The sequence below is a fragment of the Panthera pardus genome, unplaced genomic scaffold, assembly GCF_024362965.1.
Source record: "Panthera pardus isolate Hobbes unplaced genomic scaffold, ASM2436296v1 HiC_scaffold_13, whole genome shotgun sequence".
Lineage (NCBI taxonomy): Eukaryota > Metazoa > Chordata > Mammalia > Carnivora > Felidae > Panthera > Panthera pardus.
Window position 1 is genome coordinate 42,875,418 of NW_026526688.1, and position 15,717 is coordinate 42,891,134.

Genomic DNA, 15,717 nt, shown 5'->3' on the forward strand with positions numbered 1-15,717 from the left:
CTCATTTGGTCCCAATCTTAAGGATAAAATATTTACTCTTTTACCATTAAGGATAATGTTAATTGTAGGGTTGTTTTTAAAACATATTCTTTACAAAGTTGAGGACATTCTCCATTTCTGGTTTGCTAAGATCTCTGTTTTACATCAAAGTATGTGCATTTGATTCAATTAAATGCCTTTTCTGCCTCAGTTGATAAGATCACATAAATCTTTTTCAGCCTGTTGATATGATGGACTGCACTGATTGACTTTCAGATATTGAAAACAGTATCGCATAGTTAGAAAAGCTACAACTTGGTCCTGCTATATAATTCTTTTTATTGGTGACTGGGTTTATTTGGTAATAATTTATTGGTTTTGTTGTTGTTAAAGTTCATGAGAAATATTGGTCTGTGACTCTGTGGCTTTCTTGTTTTGTACTGACTGTCTAATTTTTGTATTAGAGTGATACTGGCCTCGTAAAATAAATTGAGAAGTATTACCTTCTTTTCTGTGTTTTGGAAGAAGTTTTTAAAGTACATGTTCATTCTTAAGATATTTGGTAAAATTCTTTAGTGAAATCCCTGGACATTTATTTATGTGTATGGCGGGAGATTTTTAATTACCATCTCACTTTATTTAATACTTATGGAAATACCTTATCTGTTTCATATGTATTGTTTTGGTGGTTTGTGTTTTTTAAGGAATTGGTCCATTCCATCTCAGGTATGGAATTTATGGGTGTAATTATGTCACAGTCCTTATTATCCTTTTAATGACCACAGGAATGTTTTGGTTGTAACATGATTAATTGCTGTCTTCTCTCTTCTTAACTTTAACAGTCCTGCTAGAGATTTTCCAATTTATTGAATTTATCAGAGAACCAGTTTTTTTCTTGCTTTTTCCATACTATTGTCTTATTTTCAATGTCATAGCATTTACCTCTTATGTTTATTACTTTCTCCCTTATACCTTACTTTGGGTTTATTTTGTGCTTCTTTTCTATTTGTTGGGGAAAACACTTGTATTTCTACGAACTGTGACCTCCTTTGTTTCTATTGCAAGCATTTTAGTGCTAAAATTTCCTGCTCAGCACTGCTTTACTGCATTCTGAAACAATGTGTTGTATTTTTATTTTAATAAGGGTATATGTATTTTTTTTTAATTTCCTTTGAGGCTTGTTTGACTCATGTATTTTTTAAAAGTGCATTGTTCAGTTTCCAAGTGTTTGGAGATTTTTCCTGTTGTCCTTGTCAACTGATTTCTAGTTTGATTTCATTATGGTTAGAAAATGTACTCTGTATAATTTCAGATCTTTTAAATTGTGAAGGTTTGTTTTATGGTCCAGTATATTATGTGTGTAGGTAAGTGTTCTTAGATACTTATGAAAAAATGTGTATTCCGCTATTGTTGGTGCAGTCTTCCATGAATGTCATATAGATCATTTTGATTGACACTGTTTCAGTTCTGTATTTTTACTGATTTTCTGTCTAGTACTATCAATAACTGAATGGAATGCATTGAATTATTTATTATTTTGTTTTTCTATCTTCTCTTTTAGCTGTATCAGTGTTTGCTTCACATATTTTGAAGCTCTATTGTTCGGTGCCTATACATTTAGGATTGCCATGTCTTCTTGATGGATTAATGCTTTCATGAATATGCAGTGAGTCTCCTTGTCCCTAGTAGATTTCTTTGCTAGTAAGTCCACTTTATCTGATATTAATAAAGCCATTCTTTGTCATAGACTTTGGGTCTAGAGTTCTTTCTTGTCCAGCAAGAGAGCGGGACATAGGATTGAAAGCAAGAGATGGCTAATGTCTGGGAAAAGACAAGAGCCCAGATTAAGGGTCCTTGCTCCGTTTTTATTAGGATCAGAAGGCTCACAAACATGATGATGGATGTGCACAAAGGGAAAATGAAACTATGAACATTAACTCATGGACATGAGGGAAAGGGGGTTTTGAAGATATGCAGAGTTAGGGGTTTGGGTCAATGCAAAACAAAATCCTGGCCCCTGGGCTGTGGAGTGGAAGGATGTTTACAGCAGACATGAGGTACCACCTGTGTTTACCTAAACTGGTCTAGGGGACAAGAAAGACAGAGCAAGTAACCTCAGGGTCAACAAGGCACCTTTCTTTTGTTAATTAGCTCCTCTCTGGGCAACTTCACCCACAGGGGTCTATAGCCCGATTTACCTGTTTACCAAATTTGGTCCTTCCTTTCTGTGAAAGTATTAAGTTTTCTGCTATAGTACTAAGTTGGTGGGCGCTTCTGCCCTGACTACCTAATCTTGTTTATTTCATATACCTATGTTCTATATTGGGGCCTTTGCCCCGTTCTCTCTATACTGGGGCCTCTGCCCCCCTGCTTTTATTTATTTAATCTTGTTTACCCAAACTTGGGTGTGATTGTCCTATGGCTTCGTAATTCTTTATGCCTTGTTAACCCATCAGTGCAGGCTCAGGGAATTCCTAAGCTTATTCTTTACAATTCTTCTTTGTTTTATAAATATTTTCATTACATAAATCTTCCATCTTTTAATTTCGGTCTACCTATGTTATTGTTTGAAGTAAATTTCCTATAGAAAATATTTAGTTGGGCCATGGTGGGTTTTTTTTTCTCGCATCTATCCTAGCATCTGGTATTTTATTTGATGTTTCTATACTCATACATTTAAAGTAATTATTTATATGTTAGAGATTTTGTTTGCCATAATGTACATATATTTTTGTTTTCTTTTCTATGTTTCTCATTTCTTTGTTCCTCTCGTATTGCCTTCTTCTGCATTACTTGAACATTTTTAGGATTACATTGTGATATATTTGTAGGGTTTTAAAGTATTTTCCTTATTACAATTTCCTTTTTTTCTTTTTTTCTTTTTTATTAAAAAATTTTTTAAATGTTTATTTATATTTGACAGAGAGAGAGAGACAGAGACAGAGACAGAGCATGAGTGGGGGAGGGGCAGAGAGAGAGGGAGACACAGAATCTGAAACAGGCTCCAGGCTCTGAGCTGTCAGCACAGAGCCCGACACGGGGCTTGAACTCAGGGACAGGGAGATCATGACCTGAGCCAAAGGCAGACACTCAGCCGACTGAGCCACCCAGGTGCCCCAACAACTTTCTTAATATTTGCTCTAGATATTACAATATACATATATAACTTATAATAGTCTACTATTGTGGAATTTTTACTACTTCAAGTGAATTATCAAAAATTATTTCTATGTAGGTTCCTTTAACCTCTACATTTTTAAGTTATAATTGCCTAAATATCCCTATCTGTATCTTAAGTCACATGATATTGTATGATTTTGCTTCAACTACTAAATATGATTTAAGAAACTCATGAGGGAAACGATAGTCCACTATACTTACTGCTATTTTTATCTATTCTGGTTTTCCAGATTCTTGAATTCCATGTCTTTTTGTGATATTAGCTTTCACTTTTGGAATTCTTTTCTGATATTCTTTAAGGGTATGTGTGCTAGTAATAAAGTCTCCTTGTTTTCTTTTGTCTGAGAAAGACTCTCTTTTTCCTTCATTCTTAAAGGATAAATTTTCCAGATACATAGAGTTCATGTTTGACTGTACTTTTCTTTTTCTTTCTTTCTTTCTTTCTTTCTTTCTTTCTTTCTTTTCTTTTTTTTTTTTTTTGATGTACTTTTTTTTTAGCACTTGAAAATTGCTGTAGTGTTTCTTTATAGCCTCATTACTTCAGATGTGAAATCTACTGTCATTCAAATTGGTGTTCCCCTATAGGTTATGTGACATTGCTCTCTGGTTACTTTGAAGATATTTCTATTGGTTTTGTTAATTGTTAATTGTGATCTTTTGTTCCTGTGAGTTATTTTGGGTCCATTCCCTTTGCAGTTTGCTCATCTCACGGAACCCAAATGTTTATGCCATTTGTTAATTTTGTGAAAGTTTCAGCCGTATTTCTTTTTCTTAATTTTTATTTATATTGGGCACCTGGGTGGCTCAGTCGGTTAAGCGTCCAATTTTGGCTCAGGTCATGATGTCATAGTTTGTGAGTTCAAGCTCCGCGTCGAGTTCTGTGCTGACAGCTCAGAGCCTGGAGCCTGCTTCAGATTCTGTGTGTGTGTGTCTCTCTCTCTGCCCTCCCCAGCTTGCACACTGTCTCTCTCTTTCTCTCGCAAAAATAAATAAACATTAACAAAATTTATATATATTTTTGTGTGGCAAAAATACTTAACATGAGTTCTATGGTCTTAACAAATCTTATGTATACATTACATTATTATTGAGCATAAGTATGATGTTTTATAGAAGCCACTAGAATTTATTCATCTTGCTTGACTGAAACTTTTTTTTTAAGTTTATTTACATATTTTTAGAGTGAGAGTGAGAGTGTGCAAGTTGGGGAGGGAGGGAGAGAGAGAGAGAGAGAGAGAGAGAGAGAGAGAGAAAATCCCAAGCAGGCTCTGTGCTGTCAGTGTAGAGCCCTGATGAACTGTGAGATCATGACCTGAGCTTAGATCAAGAGTTGGACACTTAACCTACTGAGCCACCCAGGGACCCCTTGACTGAAACTTTCACTACTTAGTAAGTGTCCATTTCAACATTTCCCCAGTCCCTGGAAAGCACCATTTCAGTCTTTGGAGATATGAATTTGGATGTTTTAAATATTTCACATAAAAGGACTCATAATATTTGTCTTCCTGTAACTGGCTTATTTCACTTAGCATAATGTCCTTGAGGTCCATACATGTTGCATATATTGCAGAATTTAATTTAAGGCTGAATATTATTCCATTAAATGTATATATCACATTTTTTAACTCTACCTATCTATTGGTGGACCTTTAGGTAGTTTCCACATCTTGTCTCTTTTGGATAGTGCTGCAACGAACACAGGAATATCAATAGCTCCTCATGATCCTATTTTCAGTTCTTTTGAATAACTACACAGAAATGACATCACTGGATCGTATGCTAATTCTACTTTTAATTTTAAAATTTTTTAATGTTTATTTTTGAAGGGGGGTGGGCAGAGAGAAAGGAAGACACAGAATCTGAAGCAGGCTCCAGGCTCTGAGCTGTCAGCACAGAGCCTGATGCAGGGCTCGAACTCAAGAAATGTGAGATCGTGACCTGAGCTTAAGTCAGATACTTAACTGGCTGAGCCACCCAGGCTCCCCTCTACCTTTAATTTTTAGAGGAACTTTCACTCAGTTTTCTATAGCAACTTGCACCATATAATATTCTCACTAATGGTGTACAACAGTTCCAGTTTCTCTACATTTGCCAAGTCTTGTCTATTTTTATATGATCATCGCCATCCTAACAGGTGTGAGATGTTATCTCATTGTGGTGTTGGCTTGCATTTCCCTAATAACCAGGGTTGGGTATATTTTCATATACCTGTTGGCCATTTGTATATCTTCTTTGGGAAATGTCTGTTCAACAATTTTAACAATGTTAAGTCTTTCAATCCATGGACATGGAATGTCTTTCCATTTGTTTGTGTCTTGTTTAATTTCTTTCATTAATACTTTGTAATTTTCAGAGTACAAGTATTTAGCCTTAAATTTATCCCTAGGTATTTTATTGGTGTGTGTGTGTGTGTGTGTGTGTGTGTGTGTGTGTGTGTGTGATTTCAAATGGGGTTATTTTCTTAATTTTCCTTTTAGATAAGGAAGGTTTTATTTTCATTTTATTTTTTTGTATGTTGATCTTGTGTCCTGCAACTTTACTGAATTTCTTTTGTGTGTGTATGTAAAATCTTTAGGTTTTCTACATATGAGATCACGTCATCAAACAAATACAATTTTTCTTCTTCCTTTCTGACTTGAATGCCTTTTATTTCATTTTTTTATCTAATTGCTCTGGCTAGAACTTGCTGTCCTACATTGAATAGAACTGGTGAGATTGGGCATCCTTGCTTTGTTCTTGATCTAAGAGGAAAAGTTTTCAGTTTTTCACTGTTGAATACAATGTTATTTTCATAAAAAACATTTCATAAATAGCCTTTTATTATTTTGAGGTAATTTCCTTCTATTCCTAGTTTGTTGAGAGTTGTTATGAAAGTATGTTGAATTTTGCAAATTCTTTCTCTGACTATTATTCAGATGATCATGTGATTTTTATCCTCTACACTGTTAATATGGTTTATCAAATTAATTGATTTTTGTGCATTAAACCATGCTAGCACTGCAGGGATAATCTAACTTGGTCTTGATGTAAAATAATTTTACATTTTTTGGATTACATTGGATCTGGTTTACTGGTATTTTGTTGAGAATTTGCGTCTGTATTCATGAGGGCTTTTGACTTGTAGTTTTCTTGTGGACTGTGTGTATGGCTTTTAAATCAGTGTAATGATGGCCTCGTAAAATAGTTTGGAAATGTTCCCTCCTGTTTAACGTTTTTTGGGACAGTGTGGGAAAGATTGTTGTAATTCTTACTTAGGTGTTTGGGAGAGTTCATCAGTGATGTCATTTGGTTTTAGGCTTCTCTTTGTTATGAAGTTTTGATTACTGATTAGAGTCCATACTAGTTGTAGGTTTGTTCAGATTTTCTGTTTCTTTGTGATTCGGTTTTGGTAGGTCATATGTTTCTAAGAATGTGCCCATTTTCTATGATATCCAGTTGTTGGTGTATAATTATTAATAGTATTCTCTTTTGATCTTTGCTTTCATATCTGATTTTACTTATTTGTGTCTTCTCTTTTTTCTTAATCTACCTGGGGGTTTGTCAATTTTGTTTATCAAGTTGCTCAAAGAAACAACTCTTAGTTTCATGATTTTTTCTATTGTTTTCTTAATTTTTTACTTTTTATTTTCTTTATTTTTTCTCTGACCTTTGTTATTTCTCTCTTTCTGATACTTTGGCCTTAGTTTATTCTTCTATTTTTAGTTCTTTGATGTGTGAAGTTAGTTTATGGATTTGAGATCTTCTTTTTCTTCAAGTATGTGTTTACCGACACATAGATCAATGGATCACATAGATTACAGACACCTAGATCAATGGAACAAAATGGAGAACACAGAAATAAACCCACAATTATATGGTCAATTAATCAATGACCACAGAGGCAAGAATACACAATGGGGAAAAGACAATCTGCTCTTTAAATATCTGGTAGAATTCTCCTGGGAAGCCATCTGACCCTGGACATTTCTATGTTGGGAGGTTTTTACTTACTGATTAAATTTCTTTACTGGTTATAGGTCTGTTCAAATTTTCTATTTCTTCCTGTTTCAGCTTTGGTAGTTTGTATATTTCTAGGGACTTACCCATTTCTTCCAAAGAGCCCAGTTTGTTGGCATATAAATTTTCATAATATTCTCTTATGATTGTATTTCTGTGGTGTTGGTTGTGATCTCTTCTCTTTCATTCATGATTTTAATTATCTGAGTCCTCTTTTTTTTTTTTTTTTCATACGTCTGGCTGGGGGTTTACCAATTTCATAAATTCTTTACAAGAAACAGCTCTTAGTTTTGTTGATCTATTCTACTAGGTTTTTATGTTTCTATATCATTTATTTCATCTCTAATTTTTATTATTTCCATTTTTCTCCTGGCTTTATGCTTTATTTGCTCTTCCTTTTCTTGTAGAAGGTTAGGTTAACAATTTGGACTTTTCTTTTTTCCTGTTACAGGCCTGTACTGCAATCTACTTTGCTCTTAGGACAACTTTGTTGTATATCAAAGGGTTTGGACTGTCATGTTTCCATTTTCATTTGCTTCCATGTATTTTTTTAAATTTTTTTAATGTTTATTTATTTTTGAGACAGAGAGAGACAGAGCATGAATGGGGGAGGGGCTGAGAGAGAGAGGGAGACACAGAATCAGAAGCAGGCTCCAGGCTCTGAGCCATCAGCCCAGAGCCCGACGCGGGGCTCGAACTCACGGACCGCGAGATCGTGACCCAAGCTGAAGTCGGACGCTTAACCGACTGAGCCACCCAGGCGCCCCTGCTTCCATGTATTTCTTAATTTCTTCTTTAATTTCCTGGTTAACCCATTCATTCTTTAGTATGATGTTCTTTGACCTCAATGTATTCCTGGTCTTTCTGAATTTTTTCTTGTGGTTGACTTCAAGTTTAATAGCATTGTGGTTGGAAAATATGCATGGTATGATTTCAGTCTTTTTGTAGATGTTGAGTGCTGATTTGTGACCCAGTACATGATCTATTCTGGAGAATGTTCCATGAGTACTTGAAAAAAATGTATATTCTGCTGCTTTAGAATGAAATGTTCTGGGGGCACCTGGGTGGCTCAGTTGGTTAAGTGTCCGACTTCAGCTCAGGTCGTGATCTCACAGTTAGTGGGTTTGAGCCCAGTGTTGGACTCTGCTGACAGCTCAGAGCCTGGAGCCTGCTTCTGATTCTGTGTCTCCTCTCTCTCTGCCCCTCCCCAGCTCTCTCTCTCTCAAATAAATAAACATTAAAAAAATTTAGAATGGAATGTTCTGAATATATATGTGGAGTCCATCTGGTCAAATTTATTATTCAAAGCATTGTTTCCTCGTTGATTTTCTGCTTAGATGATCTGTCCATTTCTGTAGGTTGAGTGTTAAAGTCCCCTACTATTATTTTATTATTATCAATGAGTCTCTTTTTGTTTGTCATTATTTGATTTCTATATTTGGGTACTTTCTAGTTTAGGGCATAAATATATACAATTGTTAGATCTTCCTGATGGATAGATTTCTTAACTATGATATAGTGCCCTTCTTCATCTCTTGTTACAGATTCAACTTAAAATCTAGTTTGTCTGATATAAGTATGGCTACTCTAGATTTCTTTTAGTGTCCATTAGCATGACGGACATCATGGTCACATCCCTTCAATTTCAATCTGCAGGTGTCTTTAGGTCTAAAATGAGCCTCTTGTAGACAACATATAGATGGTTATTTTTTATCCATTCACCTTCCCTATAGCTTTTATTGGAGCATTTAGTCCATTTACATTTAGAGTGATTATTGATAGATATAAATTTAGTGCCATCGTGTTACCTGTAAAGTTGGTGTTTCTGGTGATGTCCTCCGTTCCTCTAGTCTTTGTTGCTTTTGATCTTTCTTTCCCACACAAAGAGTCCCCTTCAATATTTGTTGCAGATCTAGTTTAATGGTGACAAACTCCTTTAGTTTTTATTTATCTGGGAAACTATTCTCTCTCCTTCTATTCCGAATGACCGCCTTGTGGAATAAAGTATTCTTGGCTGAAGATTTTCCCATTCAGCATGTTGAATACATCTTGTCACTCCTTTCTGGCCTGCCATGTTTCTGTGGATAGATCTGCTATGAACCTGATATGTTTTCCCTTGTAGGTTAAGGACTTTTTTTTTAACCTTGCTGCTTTCAGGATTCTTTCCTTGTCTGTGTATTTTGTTAATTTGACTATGATATATCTTGGTGTGGGCTAGCTTTTATTGAATTTGATGGGAGTTCTCTGTGCCTCTTGAATTTTGATGTCTATTTTCTTCCCAAGATTAGGTAGATTTTGAGCTATTATTTGCTTCTGCCCTCTTTCCCTCTCTTTTTGTGGGACTCCTATGATACGAATATTATTATACTTTAAGGAGACACTGAGTTCCCTAAGTCTACATTAGTGATCCAATAATTTTCTTTCCCTCTTGTTTACAGCTTTATGATTTTCCATCATTTTATCTTCTATATCACTGAATTGTTGTTCTGCTCTCTGCTTCATCCATCCTCATTGTCATTGTATCTAGTCAGTTTTGCACGCAGCTGTAGTATTTTTTATTTTGGCCTGACGAGGTTTAGTTCTTTTATCTCTGCAGTAGGGGATTCTCTACAGTCTTCTATGCTTTTCTCAAGCCCAGCTAATATCCTTATTACTATTTTTTTGTTTTTTGTTTTTTTGTCTTTGTTTGTTTTTAATTCTGGTTCAGGCATTTTACTTATATCAGTCTTGATTAAATCCCTGGCCATTACATCTTCCTGTTCTTTTTTGGGGGTCACTTCCTCCATCTTGTCATTTTTTCTAGGTCATTGTTTTTTTTGGTAGTTGTTAGGAAAGCCTGTTACATTCCTGCTTCTGAGAGTAGTGGCTATATTAAGAAGAGGTCCAATACTTTCTTGGGTCTGGTGCTTCAGGAGGTGTTTCAGAGTGTGCACTCTGCTGTTGTGTTTTGGCTGCTCCTTCCCTTAGGTCAATCCTCTGCAGAGTTTCTCCTTGCCTGCAGTAGGGGTGTTTGGACCTCGTCCACTGTGTGGCAAGTTTTAAGTAGGTGTGTTTGGTCTGCTTGTTAAAAGAAGCTAGATTCTATTCCCCCTAGAGCTGAAGCTTTGCAGCATTCTATGTTTAGTAGACTTGGTGTGTGCAAGGTGTTTGTGCGGGTCTTCTGGGAGAGATATGCAGACTTGCCCTAGTAGACATGTGCCTGCAGGGTGCAGTGGGGTGGGGCTTGGTGTAAGGAGGCTATGGCTTCCACTGTGGGATGCTGTGTTGCTCGTTGACCTGGTCAGTGCTATTGGATGTGGGGGAAATGGCTTCACTCTACTCTCTAGTTTCTGGAGTGGGTAGTTTGTGCCTGCCAGTCTTCAGGAAGCCCTCATAGAAGAGCAAACAATCACCCCTCATGTGTCCCTGGCCTCTGTCAGATCCTTGCGTTTACCCTGTCTGTGTCTGAGCTGTATGCCTGCCAGGTGGCACAGTATTCCTGTGATTTATCTCAGGTGTGTATCTGGTTTTTAAAACTTTGCATTTGGGGGAACTATGTGGCACAGTTCCACACTGATCTCTTGGGAGGGTCTCACCACACTGTGCTAGTTTACCCTTGTGCTAGTTTACCCCATAAAGGGAGTTGCATGACCATGCAGTGGTTTAGAATTTATGGTAAAGCATAACAAAAAGCTGGCACCAGGGTTTGCTGCTTTCAGCTGATGTCTCTGTTCCTGTACTACTCAATAGAGCAGTACTTTGACACTGCCAGTTCTTTTGTCCCCAGAGAGGCAGTGCCACCCCTCCTAAATGCACTCCAAGAAGGGGAACTGTTTCTCCCTATGTGACCCAGGGATCCTCAGACCATGCTTTCCCTTCCAGGTCTCTGTCTTCCATCCCCACTGGAGCACTACTAAGCCTCTTAGGCATGACCCCAGTGATTTCAGGGACTTCTAATACTTCAGACTTTGTACTCTACTGTTTATATAAGCTTGTGGCTGGCATTCAGCCCTTCTCCCTATCCTAGTCAGTGGTTTTGGGGAAGAATTTTTCTTGTGCAGTCGCCTATGTGTGCTTTCTTTCCTCCCGTCCCCTCCCGTCTCCTCCCCTTCCATCCCTTCCCCTCCCGTCCCTTCCCCTCCCCTGTCCTATCCCGTCCTGTGATCAGGGCTCTCCCCTTTGCCGCACCTGCTGTTCTTTTCTCCCCCAAATCAACTCTTTGCAGTTCCTACCTTCCACGATGTGGCTGTTTTTCTCCCTTTAGATGTTGAGTTTGTTCTCTCAATTTGAGTTCTTGGGTGTTCAGAATGGGTGTGTTTGAGGTATGAGACAAGCTTAGGGTCCCCTTACTCTAGGATCTCAACTCCTTCCTCTGTTTGGTACTTTTAAAAAATATTTTCTGTCTCTGAAAATTGTAATTGAAATTGTCAATTTGTTCATGCATTGTCCTCTTGACCTCAGTGAACATTTTAAATTCTCTGTGAGGTAAATTATTTAATTTTATTTAATTAGCATCCATTTCTGGAGATACCTTTTTCCTTTATTTGAAATGTCTTTTCCTGATTACTCATTTATTTGACTCTCTGTTTTGGTATCTGCTCATTAGACAAAAGTAGTTGCTTTGCCCAATCTTCACTGACAGGCCTTGTACAGAAAAGTATCTCAACAAGTCATCCTGTCCAATCATTTGGGGGACCTCTACCAACTCTTTTTCTCTCCAGGGGGAAGCATGCATCTGTGCTTTTTCCTGCTCTGTGTTGATCAGGAGAGAGGATTAGTAGCATCTACCCTCACAAGCTGCCGCCTCTATTCTCATCCAAGTAACTATATTGTGCTTGGCCCATCTGTGTTCCAGGATTGGTGACAAAGATGCCAGTTCTTTTGGCAGTTTTGGTGAAGTAGGGAAACTACATGTATGGATCAACTTTTTCCTTCCTCAAGGAGAAGCAGAGCTGGCATCTTTTTGTCCACTTATTCTGTGCTTAGTGGGGACATGGGGGAGAAACCCATGGTGTCTACTAGCCCAAGTCTCTATCTCCATTGTTGCCTGGATGGCCAGATTGTGCTGAACCTATTAGAGCTCCAAGACCGGTGAAATGGGTTCTAGTTCTTTAGGTAGCCCCTTCAGAAAAATTGGGACTCTAGACATGAGGACAAACCTGTTTCATGCTTTGGGTTAGGCTGGGAGCTAGAGGGCCGTTTTGTGATCATATAGCAGTGCTCTGGGGCAGTATCCCTATTGAAAGGGTATACCAAATCTCTATATTGGCTTTGGTGAGTCTGATTTTGCATTTTCCCAGAGTGTGCCCCTACACACTTTTTAATTAGTTTAATTAGCCTTTTAATTAGCTTCAGATTTCTTATAAAAGAAATTTGTCTGTGAATTGTTGCTGAATTCATTTGTTTTTGAAGGGGTGGGGGTGGGGGTCGAAGTTTTCCTACTCTGCCATCTTCCTGACCAGAATTTTAGCTTTTATTTCTTTGAATACTTTTCAGCCCTATATTCTTTCTGTTCTTTTCCTCAGATTCTGATATTTATTTTAGATCTTTTGTTATCGTTCCACGGGTCCTTGGGGCTCTGTTTATTTTCTTAGTTTGTTTGTCTCTGTTATATATATTGAGTAAATTCTATTGATCTCAAGTTCACTGATTCTATCCCTTGCCATTTCCACTTTACTTATCAATCTATCAAATATGTTTTTTGTAGATTTGTTTATTCTATTTTTTAGTTCTAATATTTTTTTATCTGTTTTTATGGCTTCCATTTATTTTCTGATATTTTCTGTTCTTTAATTTTTTTCAAGATTATTTGTAATTGTTTACTGAAGCAATACTATCACAGCTACTTTAAAATCTTCATTAGTTCCAACATGTGGCTTATCTCAATATTGTTATCAGTTGGTTTTCTTTTCCCATTCTTGTGATTTTTATGGTTCTTGATGTAATGTGTGATTTTTGGTTGTGTCCTTGACATTCAAATCTATTGTTAAGAGACGGTAACCCAAGTTTAGATTTGGTGTGATTTGTTGTGCCAATGACAATTTCACTTTTAAGGTTCTTTTAATGTTACTCTATTGTGATTCAGAAGCTCCTACTGGATCTCTGCTGATACAGCCTATAGTGGTAAAAGGTACTTTCCTGGGCCACTTTGTATTACTAGGTGGGGTTGGGTGATGAAGGTCCCATGGGATAGAGAGCATTTACTCTGGCTCTTCTCTAGCACTGTCAGTGCACTTCTCACTCTGATAGTGCCCCTGGGTGAGGAAAGTTCCTATCTGGAAATTCTTGTCCTTTGTGTTGGGGGTGTTGAGAATTATTTCATGGGGCTCATTTTCTCCCACTGGTGCAAAGCCAGGAGCTACAGAAACTGAATTGCTTTTTGCTGCTGGGTAGAGGATTTGGACATGGTTTGTATTCCACCTTTTTGTAAGGGCTTGTAGCATAGTCTGTTGGAACTAGTGCAGACAGAGGTGGCTGCTGCTGTTCCTTAGCATGGGGCAGGGTATGCCCTGCCACACTCAGTGGGTGGGGAATAGGAGTTAAGGCTAGTTTTGAGAAAAAGTGAATGGTTACTGATGGACATGTATATCTGGGAGCTAATAACATATAAACAAATTTATGGTAGAGAATGTGATGATACTTTTCATTGCACAACATTAACAAAGGAACAGGATTGACTCTAGTTATCACTAGATTTTTAAGGGAAGAAAAGGGAATATTCACTGAATGAGAATATTAGGGGAGATCCTGGGAAGACTAATGCTGTGAACATATAGAGGGAGAAGAGCTTGAACTAGTGATGGTGAGCTATATAGATTAAATAATATGGTGAAATATTAAAGAGAAATAAAACTGAGGAAATCTCAGTTAACATGATTTTGGGTAACTTGGAAAAAAGAAGTGAAATGTTCACGCTTAAAGTCACATTGATGCCGCTAATTACATTAAATTAACAGCTATAGATTATACATTCAAGAAATGTCAAATATACTCAAATTAAAAAATCTAAATAACCTGACAAAAAGAGAAAAGCTCCAGCTGAATCATTAAAAATAATACTGTAAAAACTAAGATCATGACACAGAATCAAGATTAAAAATACAATGATCATATTTGAAAGAATAAAAGTTTACAAGTTAGAAAAAAACAAGAAAAAGTGTGGCTGAGAAAGAAAAGACACAGATAAGAAAGTTATTCATCAAAAATTAAATATTCTAGCAATAAGTTATTTTGGGGGAGGACAGAAGTAATGATTATTTATAATCTAAAGAGCGTTAAAAGAGATTGTGCATAGATAACAAGGAAATGGAATGCCTGGTAAATAATATTATGGTGATGACTAAATCTGAATGTTTGATGATGTCTAGGACGTAAGATAAACCTAAAACTTTATTTACAAATCACTCATGAATGTATCTTCATATGCTTCTGTTTAGGGCCATTGCTTTTATCAAGGATACACCGCAGAGATTCCAAAATCAGTTGTGACACTTAGCACTTGTTCTGGACTCAGGTACTGGCATATTCCAGAGATGTACATGATTGACAATCTTGTGTGATCCTTTAATTTTTAGAAACATCTTAAAGGACAGAGTGAAGACAAAGAAAATAGACTTTGATTGTGTTTCTGCTGATATACTTTCTTTTCTCCCCCTCTCTTATCATTTTTCCTTTTCTCCTTGTCTCTGTCCCAGGCTGCAGTCTTAAAATTTATGCAGGAACCACCCCCACCCCCAATATGAAGAATATTCACATTCCTCAGCCACACTAAAACCACAATGAATCCTAAATGGCATAGTAGACAGAAAAGGTATAAAATAAGGTTTGAAAGTCTGTCCATGTAAGAAGGGATGATTCTTAGACATCAGACTGCAAAGACAACTGTTAAATTTCTATAAAATGTTATTTAATGGTGATTTACATTTCTTAGTGGGGAGTCTATATTATCTTTTTATTTCTTTTTTGTGTGTTTAAATATCTAGGGGATTATTGCAGTTGGAGAATGTCAGTTACGGCATTGAACCATTGGAATCTGCAGTTGCATATGAGCATATGCTTTATCAAATAAATAATGATAAAGTTGATTTTTCTCCCTTACAAGAAAATTATTCTATCACCCAATTGGCAGATCAATCCTACAGGATTCTTGTGAAATCAGAAGTAAGTAACCCCTTTTATGAAATCTTCATTGTGTTACTTCTAGTAAATTTATTCATGCTGGGAATTGACTATATTAAAACCTTCTGTTGTAAGATATTTATTTTTAAATATATTTTGATGTTTAGTCAGATAATATTTACAAACTGTAATAGGTATAAACACACATAATTTAAAAATCAAAGTACTCACATTTCCCTAATTGAAAGTGTACTTCATGCATATAAAAATAGTTTCATTGTCACTGAATTTGCATACTACTAATATAATGATGTCCAAATCTGCGATTATTAATTTGTCTGCATTTTTCTTACCAGCACATTTTTCTTTATTTTTATTAAAAATTTAAAATTAGAACAGAGGGAAAAAAATTGTCCCAAAGGTCATCATTTCAAAATAGTGCTAGAAGTTTGGATTATCTGTTCT

At 36.5% G+C, this 15,717-nt stretch overlaps 1 protein-coding gene across 1 annotated transcript in view; it reads left to right on the plus strand.

Annotated features, from left to right (window-relative positions):
* The window catches only part of LOC109262144 (A disintegrin and metallopeptidase domain 3-like), a 112,905-nt gene that overhangs the window by 18,336 nt on the left and 78,852 nt on the right, over nucleotides 1-15,717 (plus strand). Inside the window, 2 exon segments of the mRNA XM_019440566.2 lie at nucleotides 14,571-14,647; nucleotides 15,117-15,294. Coding sequence (XP_019296111.2) covers nucleotides 14,571-14,647; nucleotides 15,117-15,294 — 255 coding nt within the window.